The sequence below is a fragment of the Populus nigra genome, chromosome 6 (assembly GCF_951802175.1).
Source record: "Populus nigra chromosome 6, ddPopNigr1.1, whole genome shotgun sequence".
NCBI classification, from domain to species: Eukaryota; Viridiplantae; Streptophyta; class Magnoliopsida; order Malpighiales; family Salicaceae; genus Populus; species Populus nigra.
Genome location: NC_084857.1, coordinates 5,356,888 through 5,372,810, shown reverse-complemented (window position 1 = coordinate 5,372,810; position 15,923 = coordinate 5,356,888). Strand labels below are relative to the sequence as shown.

The following is a 15,923-nucleotide window of genomic DNA, read 5'->3' as shown; positions in this document are numbered from 1 at the left end:
TTTTTGTGTTAAAATATTTTGTTTTTATAATATTTTGATATTTTGTTTAAGTTGAATTACTTTAAGTTAAAGATCTATTTAATCTTAACTATTTTAAAGTATTTTAAATTTTAAAATTATATTTGTTTGACATTATGTTTGTATTGCATAATTTATAATTAATTTATCTTAAATTTAAATTATGTTTATTAAATATTATATAAAATTATATTTGTTTGACATTATGTTTATATTGCATAATTTATAATTAATTTATCTTAAATTTAAATTATGTTTTTAAATATATATATATAAACAGTATAATCCCAAAAAGATATTTTGAAACAGAAACATTCATTTCAAATTAAAAAAATGAAATATCTGTAAAACGGAATTTACAGCCTATATATTTCAACTTTTATAAGCAATTCATACCATTGAACTCTGTTTTGTTAATTGAAAAATAATTTATACTGCAGGTTTTAGTCTATTTCAACACATGATTTCTTGCTGGGAATTTTTTTTTATAAAGAAAAGCGTATTTAAAAAGGACTGCTATCTATCAGGAAATTGAAGCATCCGGTTGTCGCGTTGTCCCCTGGAGCTTTATTTTCCTCACTTTCTGATAGTGGACAAGAGACTACTCGGGGATCGGGATACCGAATGATAGTTTCTTGGAGCAGCAAAGCCTGTCTCTGAGTTTGCTGAGTCCTTTCTGACCAACCTAAACAGTCCAACTGTTGTTCTAGGAATCTAGGATGGGTTCACTCATCCAAGCTACTGCTTTTCAAATCTGGCTGGAACAATCTTGGTCCAAAGCACGAGATCCGGCTAGCTAAACTATGTAACGTGTTAGTTAATTGAGAAAAAATTATGGGTTTTGTTCGAAATAAAATAATATTTAAATAAATATTAATAATGATTTTCTGATTAAAATATATGTTAATCTACACTTGTACAGGACCCGAGTATTATTGATCAGTTCAATACACGTCAAATACAAGACACAACAATTATTTTCAAGTATTATTGATACACAACGATAATTATTTTCTAGTCGAGCTAGGCTATATCAAGTCTAGTCCAATCAATACTATAAAGCACATCAACCCCAATTCATTGTTACGGTAGATGTTGCTAAATTAAAACCTGATAATTGCTTGAGATTTCGTTTGGTATTAAGATAATTTTTTGTTTTTGGACAGCCATAAAAAAAATTATTTTGTTGATCAAATAGTTATATCTTTTGCATCAAATCTCATGTATAATTGCATTTTAATTTTTTGTTTTATAGAACCTAAAATAATATGCATTTTATTCATGAAAATTTGTTTTTTTATTTATTTTGCATGTAAAAATTCATGTCATAGCAATTTTAATTAAAAATATATTTTTTTTAAAATACCATTTTAAAACCACAAATAAAATTATTTTATTCAAACCTATCTTCTGAAACAACAACAATGAAAGTTACGGCAAAACCAGATCTAGCATGATTCTGCTACCTCATACCTGTGCGCTCATCAAAATGGGTGCAAATCAATCACCTTGAAGCACATATTCAGCAACAATCAGAATTTTGTTGACTGCAGTACGTCTTCTATAATATAATCTTGTTTTTGATCTTGGCAAGTGCGTCCCTGTAGCCACTGCTCTTCTGATGGTAACACAAGACGACAACTGAAACGTTTGAATAGCTTGAGATATTTTTGTTTTCAACTCAGAATAATTAAACACACTGCACCGTATTTTAAAAAGTGATTTGAGCAACTTTTTAGTGCGTTCTCTGTTTAATCGTTTTGCAGGAAAGAGAATGATATCCTACCTTTTTCTTTAGCTGGGCATAAAACTAGTCGGCCTATAACAATGGAGATTGTAGATTTCCTCATATCGTGCATTTCTTGCACTCATTGATTTGATATGTGTAATTGTTCTGCTGAATCAGACTCTGTTCTCTACGGCCTGTTGAATGAGACTGGCTAAGATGTTTCTCCCTCCCTACTGTCATCCAATACGATCACGATAAGTATGAAAGAAATGCCCGCAGATAAAAAGCAGGCGAGACAAAAACAAGAATAGTAGCTTCCAACACGAAACTTGGGCCCGAGGAGAAGATAACTATGAGATTCTTGCTACCTAGTTTTATCACGTAGCTAGCTTTACTCCCCGCGCAATCTTGTAGGCAGGATTTCTTCTTCATAAATAACAAAATTGTATCTAGCCCGTCTGAAACTTTCTGAAATTTCTATTAAATATGATATAACGGATTCAACTTAAGTTCTCACAATCTAATTCAATACTTAAATCGGGTTTTAAATTTAATTATGTGATAATCCACCTAAATAATCCTATTAACTTGATAGATTTAAAGGGTATAAAATCAAATAAACAAAAAACAACACAGCCTAAATTAATCCAAGTTAGTTTATCAACTCTATGAATTAGTTCATGGATTTTACAAGGCTCGATTATTTTTATTTTATTTTGCTATACAATTAAATAAAAAAAAATCAAAACTAGATGATAAAAAAATAAGTAGAAACACTACATCATGAAATTAGAGAAAAATAAAATAAAAACACCCAATAAAAAAAGCAAAGATCAAAAAATAAAACAAAAAACCTTGTTGGCAGGGCCCGCATGCCCCATTAGCTTAGCCTTGAGGGGTCCATACAAGTGGCCCTCAATTGATTCTGTATGCCTGAACCTTTTTTTTTTTTTTTTTCTTTTGGAGGGGGCGAATAATTGGTTGAAGTAATAAAAAAATAGAAGTTTACTTAACTGGTTATATTTTAATATAAACAATGATTCAAATTTAAAATGTATATATTACTTTTGAATTTTTACGAGAAATTTATTATTAGTATTGTTACTTTCATATTATATATATAATAATTGAAAAATAAGTTATTAAAATTAAAATTTATAATGTTATTTAAGAACCATGTAAAAATAGAAAAGTAAGTAAATCAACATGATAATTATTTGTTTTCAAGTTTAGAAAAAAGAAAAATACATAAAAGCATTGGGCCCAACACTGACCCCTAGTAGTAGGTCCGCGAGCCTGGCCTTGTCTCTTTTTATTTTGCTAAGGGGCCCTTATGGAAAAAAAAAACTATATAAATAACATTTCATCTATTAATGCAGACAATTAATCATTTGCTTACGTGGTTTCTGGTAGCCTAGGTGGTCAGAAACTAGGCGTAAACTCTTCTTTAATTTTTAGGATCAAATAACTCATTTTTAACCAATTTTGTACACGAAAACACATGGAGAACAACATACATAACTCGTTAAAACCACTTGTGCCCTTAAAGTTACCAAAATTGGTAAAAAAAAAATTCAACTAGAGATCCTAAATCTTTGAAAGCCCCTATCTATTTTTTTTCTGGCCAACTTGAGGGCCAATAACAAACACCTTCCAACTCTCCTAGTCGAATGAAACATGTAAGCATGGAACTTGATTATTTTTATGGAATGAATTGTGACAATCAACTATTTTTTTTTATCATTATTTTTCAGCAAGTTTCTTTTTCATCTAAAGATCAAAAATAAATAAAATGAACTTGTGAATCAAAATAAACATTGATAAAAATTTTGGATTGGACTTATTATTCTCTATGTTTTATAGTCTCTTATTTATTTATTTATTTAGTGCTTCTATTATAAATTCAATTTCAATTCCATAGGCCATTGAATGATGTAATTGAAAGGAAGAGAAATTTTTGGGGGGTGGGGGGCTTCACTATTCAAACAAATTAGATAAAACAAGCCATTTCAAGCTTAGAACCTAGACTTTCAGGTTTTATTTGATGTTGCCTAGTGACTATAAGTATGTAAATGAATTTTATTAATTTCTCTGAACTCCAAAACTAAAGGGAGTTGCTTGGAATGTGCAGCATATACAAAATTTTTATACATGTATGTATTTTTACAGGCCACATGATATATATATGTGTGTGTGTTTCATGGTGATAGTTGCTGAGAAAACATGTCTTTTAATTAATGTTTTTTTTTTTAATTCCATGATAAGAGTATTTTTATAACATTAATTTTTAATGATATACATGTGGTTTCCTCTTGTCCATTTAGAGAGATTTAATTTCTTTCGGTGTTTACTTCAAGATTTACAGCTATAAAATCAAACAACGAGCAAAATTTTTACCCACCAAGTAAATTCTTTAAAGTTTTTATTAATTAATGTTGAATACAGGATTTCTTTTTAGCTGATCGCTTGCAATGTTTATGAATACGATCCATATTTCACAGCATGCTTGCCACAGGTCACAGCTTACAAAGAACATCTACCTCGTAATAATCATACTCAACCTTCATCGAATGATTTCGTCTATGCCCCACGTTCTTCTATATTTTTTTAGGTAACGTGACTGAGACCTAGGATAGAAGAACAGTTAAATTATTACAAGAACCGATCATGGAAGACTCTATGCAAGGAATAAAATTGATTTTAATGGTAAGCTCTTTTGCCGTTATGCACATATTCCCAGTGATCTTACATTGTCGGCCGATTAATGGCTCATAGGGCAGCAGCAATTGCAAAATGATCCCTTGTATTGTTATTTATATAACTAATCTATTGGTATTGCATGTGTTCCAAAAATAAAAGAGATAAAATTTAAATTTTTTATTTAAAATATCATTTTAATATACTAATATTAAAAATAATTTTTAAAAAATAAAAAATATTTTTTTAATTTTTTTAAAATAAAAATTAATTTAAAAAACAATTATTAACTTTTAAGTAATCGTTGGACTGCACAGCAGCCACTCATTCTCCTACACATCACCCTATGTTTATTCCGTCGCCGGAAGCTAGGGAAATTCAGGACCATATTGGACTCATAAAGATTTTTTTGTTATTGATAAAACCCATAAAAGATTTTGAACCACCAGGGAAAATTTAAGGTAAAAAATTTCGCTGTCCTTGTAGTGTCCCGCTCACGAAATTGCCGAATCCATGTTTGAAGAAGCGGGCTTTTCATTTTGGAAAAAGATAAAAAGAAAAAAAAGCCACGTGTAGCTCGGCCTTTTCCTATAACAAGGAGGCGGTTTTGGGGATTCTTGAATGCGTACAATCTGCACAAGTTACAGCCATCAACCTTTTCATTTGTCTCTCTTGGCAAAAAAAGTTACATGGAAGGAGATCAGAGCGATCACAGAAAGAATGTTACAGAAGATTATAGTGCAGAGGCTCTTCCATTTGCAAAATCAGCGGTAGGAGAGGACCCATTGACATGGCGACTCAGTCTCGACAGTTTTCGCATAGAAAAGCAAGACACTGATCGTGGTCGTCAAACTTGGTCCTCTTTCCTGCGTACATCATCAAGTAATGCATTCCTCGCCTCGATCTTCTCCTTGATCTTGATAACTGCGTATAATTCTAGAAGTTGCAAAGTTGATTCTGACGATAACTCTCGCTAGAGAAATTATAGAGAGTGGAAAAGCCAGAAATATAACCCCACGCACAGCAATTACATAGGTTGCGTATTTAACTCGGTGACTCATATCAATGTTATATATTTTTGTCTCAGTGTTTAAAAGACAAAAACAAATGCATTTTTAATTTTTGTTTAAAATTTCTTACAGCTAGACAATACATCAACAATTCCTGCTTTTTCTTTTTTCGACTTGTGTTCAGCGATTACCTTTACGAAACTTTTATCATGTTAAAAGGAAGCTCGTGGCAACCTATGTAGTTGCAAGCTGTAAGAGATCTGCACTCTCTAATATTTAGGATATTAGCACTTGAAGTGTACGAACATTAATTCAAGATTGGCCGTCATCACATCTTCAAGCCTCTCTTCTAGTCTTCTGTTGTTCCTATCTGCCTAGCATCTTGCCAGTAGCTCGTGCTTCACATGCCTTGCATGTTCTAGGTTGTCTTCTTTTCTTTTCTTTTCCTGGGATCGACAAGACAATATTTCCACACCTGACAAGGTTACAGATGATCATATATAATTAAGATTGTGGTCTAATTAAGATTTTCAATATTAATTTCTTGCTACATGGGATGATCTTAAGTATACACATGTATTCCATTTATGTATATATGCATGGATATACCTGTCGTGATCAGTGGTCTATATATAATTCTATCCGTCACTGTTAAGCCTAGATGAGAATATGACGACCTCCTGTAAATTAAAACACAAAAACAATCACTCTTTTAAATATCTTTAAATATCTTTAGGCTGGAGTAAAAATCAGCAAGAGGCATCAGGCACCTTTCTGCCCGCCACGGAAATTTCAGGAAACAAGAGAGATTATGCCGTGTGTCAACAGATTTTACCCAGATATTTAGGAAGGCGGTTACAGCTTACACCGCCCCACCCCACCTCCATAAAGCCCGAAAAGATATTCTTTTTTTTTAAAAAAAAAACACCGATCGCTACCAATATATATATAAGCTGTGAAGAAGTGACCAAAGCGACACTAGTCATGGCTAGAGAGAGTGGCGGCGGCGGCACTGATTATACAACAGAAGATGATAACACTCATTTGCTTCCTCCACCGGCCTCATGGAGATTAGATATTGATAAGTTCCGTCTTCCTCGAGAAAGTCATAAGCATGGCAGTCATGATCGAGTCTCTTCTTTCTCCCTGGACCGTCTCCTCCCTACTTCAAGTACTCACTATTTAATTTCCTTTCTCGATCTCTTTTCTCAATTCTATGTTTTTCTTTTAAGATATTGTAGCTGTTATTTTAATTATTTTTATGAACGCGCTATGCTATAGTTTTTTTTTCCCTCCAAATAAAAGGCTCGAGCCTCGATCTACGAGGAGGAGGGGACGCTGATGCTCTATGCTGTAGTTGAAAGAGTTTCAAGCAGGTTTTTAATGAACAAAATCTAACACTGTATTTTCTAGTTTCAATGCCCTGAATTTATTTGTTTTTGTTTTTCATCATCAACTATATACACTGTTACTTGTTTATATTATAAGTATATATTTTTGGTGTTAGTTTGGCCATGAATAATATCCTCTGTCCATTGCATTTAGCTCTCTGCTAGCTAGTTGGGACTGTCCGGTAGTTAAGCCTGAAGGACATTTTTTTTATTTAGTGTAAAGGTGAGAGGTGACCTTTGATTCCATGGAATTTATTCTAGTTTGGTATGTTGTGTGTAATTAGTGGGGTTGCCAATTGCCATGACTTATCACAAGATTCAAGTGTTGGGTTTGGTTTTTCTGGGTGGACATTGATTCTTTTTTGCGAGGTTGGTGATGGCAAAAGGAATTCCTTATAAGGGGTTTTCCTTTTCCTTTTATATAAATGGAAAAGCGTAAAAGCATACTAGCTTTCCCAGTCATTTCTCACCTTAATTTGTCTAAGATGCTAATATAATAATATGACAAGATTTTACACGTCTTCTTACTGGATTCTGATGCATATATTATTGTTATAGTAATCAATTTTGTGATTCCTACTTTGATTTGTTGAATGTTCCCTGTCCTGTCGCAGCTTGATTGTTTATTTGCTTATTTTTTTATTAATGGACTTTTGACAAAGACTGACTGATGAGTGAAAATTATAGATTCTCTTTTTATAATAATTATTTATTAAAATAATTTTTTTATTTTAATAATTTAATATTAAATTTATTAAAAATTAAGTTCTATAATTTATTTTTTATAAAATTATTTTATTCTCATTATCCTCCGTGTTGTAGATTTAATTTGTTGTTAACCCATTTGATAAGTTTTTTTCTAATCTTTTTTAGTTATTAATTTTTTTTTCATTTTATTTTTTAATATTTGATTTGATTTGGTTTCCTTTAATATTTAATTTGATTTGGTTTGATTGAGAATTAAATTTTATAATTTATCTTTATTTGTTAATATAAGGTTATCTAGCCTCCTGAACCGAGAACAGAGTCAAGGGTTTAGTGGGTTGATTTTGGGTTCTTTTTTTGTCATTTCTAATTAATTTTTTTCTTTTAATTTTTTTCTTTAACATTGAATTAATTGAGAATTGAACTTCATAATTTGTTTTGATTTGTTTTTAATTATATTATCTTTATTTTATGATCGATGCTTGATATATTAACTCGGATTAACTCGAGTTTTTTTATCCTTTTTAATTGATTTTTTCAATTTTATTCTTCAACATTAAAATTGAGTTTTAATGTTTTTTTTTATTTGCTTTTTATAAAATTATTACGGTTTCATGACTTGAATAGTAAATTTTACATGTTAACCTGATTTGACCTGGGTCAATTTAATATGCTGTCAATCTCAATATTTTTTCTAAAACAATATCGTTTTAAAAACTTTTTTGATCAACTTATATTTTTTGGTCAAATCAATTAGATTATATTAGGTCAATATCTATACAGTTTTTTTTTCTTGAAAACACATTACTAAAACTGATTTTTTTTATATTTTAAAAAAATATATGCTATCTATGTACAGTTCGGGTAAATGATCTAGTTTACATCTAAATTAGCATTAATTCACGTTTGATGATTTTGAGTAACTTGAAAATTAATGATGCATAAACAATCGGTGGCGTGCAAAATTTCAAATTATCAAACATATTATTAATTTAAAATTTATTTGTTTTTACATTTTAAAAATAATTAATTTTTTTAAAATTAATTTTTGTAGTATTTTTAGATCTTTTTAATATTATAATATTAAAAATAAAAAATATATATTTTTAAAAATAATTATTCTTACATTTTCAAACCTCTTGTTGTGACTTCATCAGAGTTTATAAACAATGACTCGGGTTGCAGTATCATTTGACCACGAGAAGTGAGGCAATGTATACCAACCCAATTTCGAGAGCATTAATTCTGTGAACTTCTCAAATACCTGAAACTCAGGTTGTAAGTCGTTTCCTAAGACCTCTGATCATTCTACTTTGTACTGTAGGCTGATGTCCTGGCTTTAAGCTAGTGACGTGTTGTTATAGTGTAAGAACTACATGTCTGGTTCAGTTACAGCAGATGTGTTTTTTTGGCTTCTTGTCAAAACACAAGGATTATTTGTCGAGGTTTAAAGTTGTTTTGCTATGCAACTCGGACATGTTTTTGTAAAAAATTGAAAAAAAAATTATTATTTTTTAGTGTTTTTATATGATTTGATTTATTAATATTAAAAATAATTTTAAAAAATTTTAAAAATATTATTTTAATATATTTTTAAGTTAAATGTCTTTTGAAAAACAAGTATTGTTGCAATTTCAAACGCTTCCTTACTCTTCAAATATTAAAGCCCTGAAAAGAATAAAAAAGAAGAAGTTACAGTACTCTTCCACCAAGGACACCAATATGTAGTTTTTGTGCCTCTAGAGCCCTTTGTTTCTCTATCCTCTTGTTTGGACATTGGCAAGAGAAGGTTATCACCTATTTCTTATCATTGGATCAATTGTGTTAACGCTGCATTCAGCACTTAAAATTACTAATTCATTCTAGTTTGTGGTGGCTAGATAATTTACAACAAGGAGTCTAATATTGTGGTGCAAAAAGCATTATTAGTAAAATAGATGGTTTTGAGTTGAGAGCATGCCATGCTTAACTTCCTGATTGCATGTTTATTTTCACCATGATAAAGATAACCATTATTGTGCTTTTGCATCATCCAGACTCCCTTGCATTCATGCCAAAACTGTGGCTGGTCAAAGCATCAGTGGCTGATGTTTAAATAATGAGCTGATTATAGAGTTCGTAGCTGTTTACATTGATTTTTAGCAATTTACTACTCTATTTGGTAGATTCTTAAGACTTCTTGAAGAATAAATTTTACCTGACAGATACAGGGAGGGAGTTGTATGACAATGGTTACTTGTAACTTCTTTCATTGTATTGGGACACTTCCATTTGCTTGTGATTTCAGTCTCTTTAGTGCTACATTGTAGAATTTATGCCCATCTCTTTCTTCGATGCTTGGCCTCAGGGAAGCAACGCAAGGTTTCTGAATACTACAAGAAACAAGAAAGGCTACTTGAAGGGTATAATGAGATGGAGGCCATGACTGAACCGGGTTGTTTCCCTGGAAATCCGACAGAGGTAGGATGCTATCTTCTTTTCCCCCTCTGCTCCCCACTCTTGCTAATGATATAATAGTTTCAATCTAAAGGCATCCTTCTTCTTTTCAGGATGAAATGAAGCAGCTGGCAAAGAGTGAGCGACTGGCAATTCATATTTCCAATGTAGCTAACTTGCTACTATTTGCAGCAAAGGTTTATGCTTCTATGGAGAGCAAATCTTTGGCAGTTATTGCTTCAACTCTGGACTCCCTACTGGATCTCTTGTCGGGATTTATTTTGTGGTTCACTTCCCATGCCATGAAAAAGCCAAACCATTACCACCACTATCCAATTGGAAAGAAACGGATGCAGCCCGTGGTAAGTTAGTGCATTTACTTGGTCACTCAGCTTAATACTTATTTGTCTGGAATCAGATTCATTGCAGACATGACTTCTGATCTTCTATTTTTCCTTCTCTCATTCTCTCAAAGAGGTCTGTAAGTGGATTGTTATATCCACTCTATGTGCTGTTATGTTACACAAACATTCCTAAAGTAAAATCTATTCAGTGACAGAAAGCAATAGAGGGCCATGGAAGGTGTACTTCAATTATTGCGATAGAATTTCAAAATGATTACAGGCAATAGCATTTGCTTGGATATATCCAAGGATAAGAAGACGCAAGCGACTAGCTAATATCACAATCCAATTGGGTTTCAAGATGGATAAACTGTCATTGTTTTTGTCAGGGAAAATTAACGAATATATGGAGCAAAGAAATGGAAATAATTTTGCATCACTGGACATCCTGCCAACTCAAATTTTTATGAAATTATTGATTTCCTTCATTTCAACATGTCTGATAATCATGCTTGATTATGCAGGGCATCATTGTCTTTGCATCTGTAATGGCGACACTGGGATTGCAAATTCTTCTTGAGTCTGGTCGGCAGCTCGTTTTGAAGGTATGCGACTACGATTTACTCATTTTTCATCTGAGAAAAAGGATGAACTAAATAGTAGTGCAATGTTGGACTCGTACGTAGACTTTAACCTCCTTTTCACCTGACTTTTATTCTCCAGATCAGACATTTGAGAAAAGATTTAGATCACTTGCTAGTAACAGCTTAGACTTTCTTATATGCTATGATATTTTCGGCCATAATTCAGTGAAAAAGAAAATTTAAACTACAAAATTTGAATGGGTACCCACTCTGTCTGTTCATGCTTTGAACTTTGTTTAATCACATTAGTTGCCACTGTCACTGTCTTGGAAAGGGAGGGAGATTGTCAAGTTAGGGAAGTCATCGCATATGGGATTGAGCTGAAAAACTGATTGGTTATTTTTCTGTTAATATTTAGTCGATGGGCTCCAGGATCTCTTAGATTTAAACTTGAACAGATTTTCTTCAGGAAAAATTTCATGAGTATTGCGTCGATTGTCCTACTACTATGTTCTGCACTCAGTGAGAGAATATAACGGACTCAACAAAGTCATTCTTTACTTTAAGTAGCCTAATTTCCTATGTGAAGCTTCCTACCATCTTTACCGCTCTCTTGAGCAGTCTTAGAATAGTTTTTATTTATTTGATGCAGAAAGGGCCTGAAATGGATAAGGGGCAGGAGAAATGGATGATTGCCATAATGGTTTCTGTCACGGTAGTGAAGTTTCTGCTAATGCTCTATTGTCGAAGATTTAAGAATGAAATTGTCAGAGCCTATGCTCAAGATCATCTTTTTGACGTCGTAACAAATTCAGTTGGTTTGATAACAGCCGTCCTAGCAATCCGATATTACTGGTGGATCGATCCTACTGGAGCTATTATAGTAAGTTTCTTAAACTGTGAATTCTCGTAGTTCTTTATTCTGCTGTATTTCAAGTTGGTTTAACCACACTTCAACTTCTTTTGCTTTATTCATTTATTTCCTCATTTAAAAAAAAAAAAAAACTATCTGAGTAGATATGATTAAATCCATGTCACCTATTATGTCCTGCAGAATATGTTCAAATGCTCTGTGCTATTTTTGTAAAAATTGCTTGGCCTTTCAATGAGCTGATAGCAATGCCTATTGGTGCCCTTAGCAGGGCACTGTAGGATAGATAGTAAATAAGAATCTCATTTGGTTCCTATTAGGATTTAAGACTTTGGCTTAAGAATTATCGATCATTTCTTCACCCAATACGCAGATAGCGTTGTATACCATCACCACATGGGCCAGAACAGTTATCGAGAATGTATGGTCTTTGATTGGAAGAACTGCCCCGCCTGAGTTTCTAGCAAAGCTAACATACCTGATATGGAATCACCATAAAGAGATCAAGCACATTGACACAGTTAGGGCATACACTTTCGGTAACCATTACTTTGCGGAGGTTGACATAGTCTTGCCAGAAGACATGGTTTTGAACCAAGCACATAATATCGGCGAGGATCTCCAAGAGAAGCTTGAGCAGTTACCTGAAGTTGAGCGAGCTTTTGTGCATATAGATTTCGAGTTTTCCCATAGGCCTGAACACAAGAGCAAGATCTAAAGGGTGATAGTACTAATGGCTGGAGCTCAACCTTTCACTGCAAGTTCTTTGCGAAGACAACTAATTTTCTCTTGTTCCACTGCATAATTGACAGTCCGTAGCTTCTTGTCTGCTTTAATTTACCTAATATTCCGCTCTAATACTGTTAATCAATGCTATTAGTTTTGGTCATGTTTTCTTGATTAATCTTTTTGTTATTATACATGTTTTTTTCCCCTCGTCCTTTGGTTAAAACTTCAACTGATTTGAGGATGATGAAAATTCTCCATCAGATGCTATCAGGGGTAAAAAAAATTGTACTGGTCGGGAACTCTTTGTTTTTTACAATGTGATGCAACTAAAATTATTTTACGCGTTCACTTGATTGAAGGGCTAGCTGCTATGGTCAACCGTGTGACTTGTTCCGTCCCTATCCCGGGTTCGACCCTTTATGTGCACGCCTGTCACCCCCGCGGTGCCTAACCTGCCCCTAGGCTTGCAGGATGTCCAGTGGACCGTGGGGAATAGTCGTGGTGCGCGCAAGCTGGCCCGGATACCCCACGTAAATAAAAAATAATAATAAAAAAAAAAATTATTTTACGCACGCTTGTATAATTATTAATTTTAAAATTTATAGAATTAGTTGAGTTTAAAAAAATTATTTTACTTTGAAAATATTTAATTAAACATTGAAAACTTTCAGAATTTTCTCTAAAACAAGTTTTTTTTTTTTTTTTTGTATTTCTAGATCAACTTATATGAACCATGAGTATTGTATATAAATTCATTTTCAAGATGTAATGTGTATTTCATAATCTTCTTTGCAATTATTTTCCCCTTGAATCTTATTTCCAAAAAAAAAAATCAATTGCCTTTTGATCATACTTCCAAGAAAAAAAAAATGCAAAGAACAATTCAATATTTTATATGGAATTCCAAATGGAACTCTTTCGTATCCATAAATAAATATTAACTTATTTCTTAAAACCATTACAATTCTATTTGTTTTGCCAGCACCGTATCCCTTTACTTACTAGAACAACATTATATCACTGGTATATTTAGTCTCTTGCCATAAATTAGTAATCTTTATCCCTTGAAACATTTTCATCTTTGATTAATTCACTTTATAAGGAATAATTATATAATGAAAATAGACAAATTATCAAGTGTTTTTCTAAAACTATTTTACAAACACAGGTTTGTTTACTATTAAAAACTAATTAATAGAAAGCATTTTTCAATTAAAAGAAAATTTAGTTTGATTTACAAGAAATTTTATTATTATTATTTTGGACGGAAACACTGTATAGAAGTTGTGAAAAATTTTAAAATATCTTATTATTTGTTAACTATATCAAATTTGGTTTTCAACCTCTAAGTACTATATTTGTTTTGAATCTTTTTTTTTTCAATTTCATTTCTTAGAATTTGATTTAATTTGATTTTTATACCAACTTTAAATTTTCATCCCTTAGAATTTGATTTTAAATTTAATTGCTATAGATTTTTTTATTGTTATTTATTTTATTTGAAATAATTTATAAAATTAGATTTTTTTAAAATTCATAATTCGTTAACTTTTTTATACATCAGATTTGGTAACGAATAAATTTATTAAAAAAAAACAAAACAATGAGAATTTATTTTCCGGATTTCTTTTTCATGATGTATACAAACTCTAAAAAGTATTTTCTAATTTATTTTTCATATACTAAAAAAAAACTCATTTTCTAAGAATGCACTTTACATTAAAACTATTTTTTTTAAAAAAAAACTTTCTAGCAAATAAACAAAAAAAAGTTAACTGAAGTGCTTTTTTGAATGTCATGTGTGTTGTTTGAATAGCAGTAATTTTTTTGCCTGTGCTTTTTTTATTATTATTATTTTGTGAAAAGGCAACAAATTTGAGTCTCTGAAGTGCTTGAAATTTCAAAGAGGTCTCCCTCCCATCTCCTATCATATACTTCACATCGTGCTAGGCTAAGGATCTTAGTTTAAGGATCTTTCTCCACGCCCATTAGCATTTCCTCGGCACTTTGAGCTGCCGAAGTTCTTTCCTTCCAGTAAGTTGGCTCTAATCCAAGTAAGCCAAATGGAGTGTTTCAAGTTAGTGCATAGATGCCAGATGTGCTTCAATAATGCAATCTTGTTCCATTTTGTTATCCTCTTTATCCCTAAACTCCCTCGTTTTTTGGAAAAATACATGCTCTCATGCCACTTTAGCCCCACTAGTTATCATATCCGTACCAGACCACATAAAAGATCTTAAAATTTGCTCTGTTCTTTTAACCACTTTTCCAGGTAAAAAGAATAGAGAGGCCCAATAAACCTGAATGGAGAACAAAACTGAGTTTATCAGTTGCAGTCGTCCAGGATATGAAAGCGATCTATATGTCTAGTGCTGAATTCTAGCAGTGACTTGATCAACAAGGGTTTTACAATGAACAACCTCGAGTCTTGAGGAGATAAGAGGGACCGTCTTATCTGAACAATCTGCTCTCTAATGCCATCTGGTATTCCACTTAGGTGATTGTCACTCTTGTCTGGGTTCGGGGAAAGTCCAGAAAGGGATTGAAATTCCATAAGCACATTATGAATCACACAAACAGAATTGACTTCCCCTTTGTTGAAGATCATCAAGTCATCGGCAAAACAAAGGTGGGAAATCCTATTCTTTTGGCACCTCCAGTAAAACTTGAACTCAGCCTTGTCTCAGCCCCCTTCTCCCTAGAAAATAGCCTGCAAGTTCACCGCTAACATTTATAGAGAATTGAAATGTGGTAATACAAACCATGATCCATCCAACTACTTGTTCAGGGAAACTCATTCTGATCAGCATAGCATTAATGAAATCCCATCTAACCGAGTCATATGCCTTCATAAGATCTGCCTTCACTGCACAACGAGCAGACCGTCATTTCTATGGTACTCTCTCATCAATTCCTCGTCAATTATTTGTTTTGAACGACTTCATAAAGAAAAAAGACCCCTTTCTTCCTTTTTTACTGATTTTTTTTAGACATCTTGAACTCTTCTTTGCTTGACATGGTACTGCTTGTTATTTACATGAATGGTTGATAATGTTGGGTATACAACCAAAGTCCTACATTGGCTAGAAATGGGGAGGATCATGGGTATATAAGGATGGACAAATATCTCCATTGATATGAGGCCTTTTGGGTATAGCCCAAGAGCAAATCCATGAGGGCTTAGGCCCAAAGTGGACAATATCATATCAATGTGGAGACAAGTGGTGTCCATAGTCCTTACAAGTGGTATCAGAGCCAGGCCCCGGAGTTAGCCATGATGGATGAATCCTCGGAATGCCGAACAGAAGGTGGTGAGCCCCCAATCACGATGTAATCCATGGATCAGCTCTATTGGATAGGCGGTGTGCTCCCTTCATGGACGTGTCCTGATCCCAACACGGTGAAGAGG

At 32.6% G+C, this 15,923-nt stretch overlaps 1 protein-coding gene across 4 annotated transcripts; it reads left to right on the top strand.

Annotated features, from left to right (window-relative positions):
- Positions 1 to 5,063: 5,063 nt before the first annotated feature.
- Positions 5,064 to 12,689, top strand: LOC133697776 (metal tolerance protein 10-like). 4 transcript variants are annotated; one of them, XM_062120543.1, is made up of 7 exons: positions 6,499 to 6,625; positions 6,736 to 6,830; positions 9,898 to 10,010; positions 10,100 to 10,348; positions 10,855 to 10,935; positions 11,567 to 11,797; positions 12,159 to 12,689. In XM_062120543.1, the coding sequence occupies exons 3-7, from the start codon at positions 9,963 to 9,965 to the stop codon at positions 12,501 to 12,503; spliced, it is 954 nt and encodes a 317-aa protein (XP_061976527.1). In that variant the 5' UTR covers positions 6,499 to 6,625; positions 6,736 to 6,830; positions 9,898 to 9,962; the 3' UTR covers positions 12,504 to 12,689. The 4 variants fall into 4 exon arrangements, with proteins under 4 accessions (XP_061976524.1, XP_061976525.1, XP_061976527.1 ...); XM_062120540.1 differs by lacking the exons at positions 6,499 to 6,625; positions 6,736 to 6,830 and adding an exon at positions 5,064 to 5,326; XM_062120541.1 differs by lacking the exon at positions 6,736 to 6,830 and having other exon boundaries at positions 6,190 to 6,625.
- The last annotated feature ends 3,234 nt before the right edge of the window (positions 12,690 to 15,923 follow it).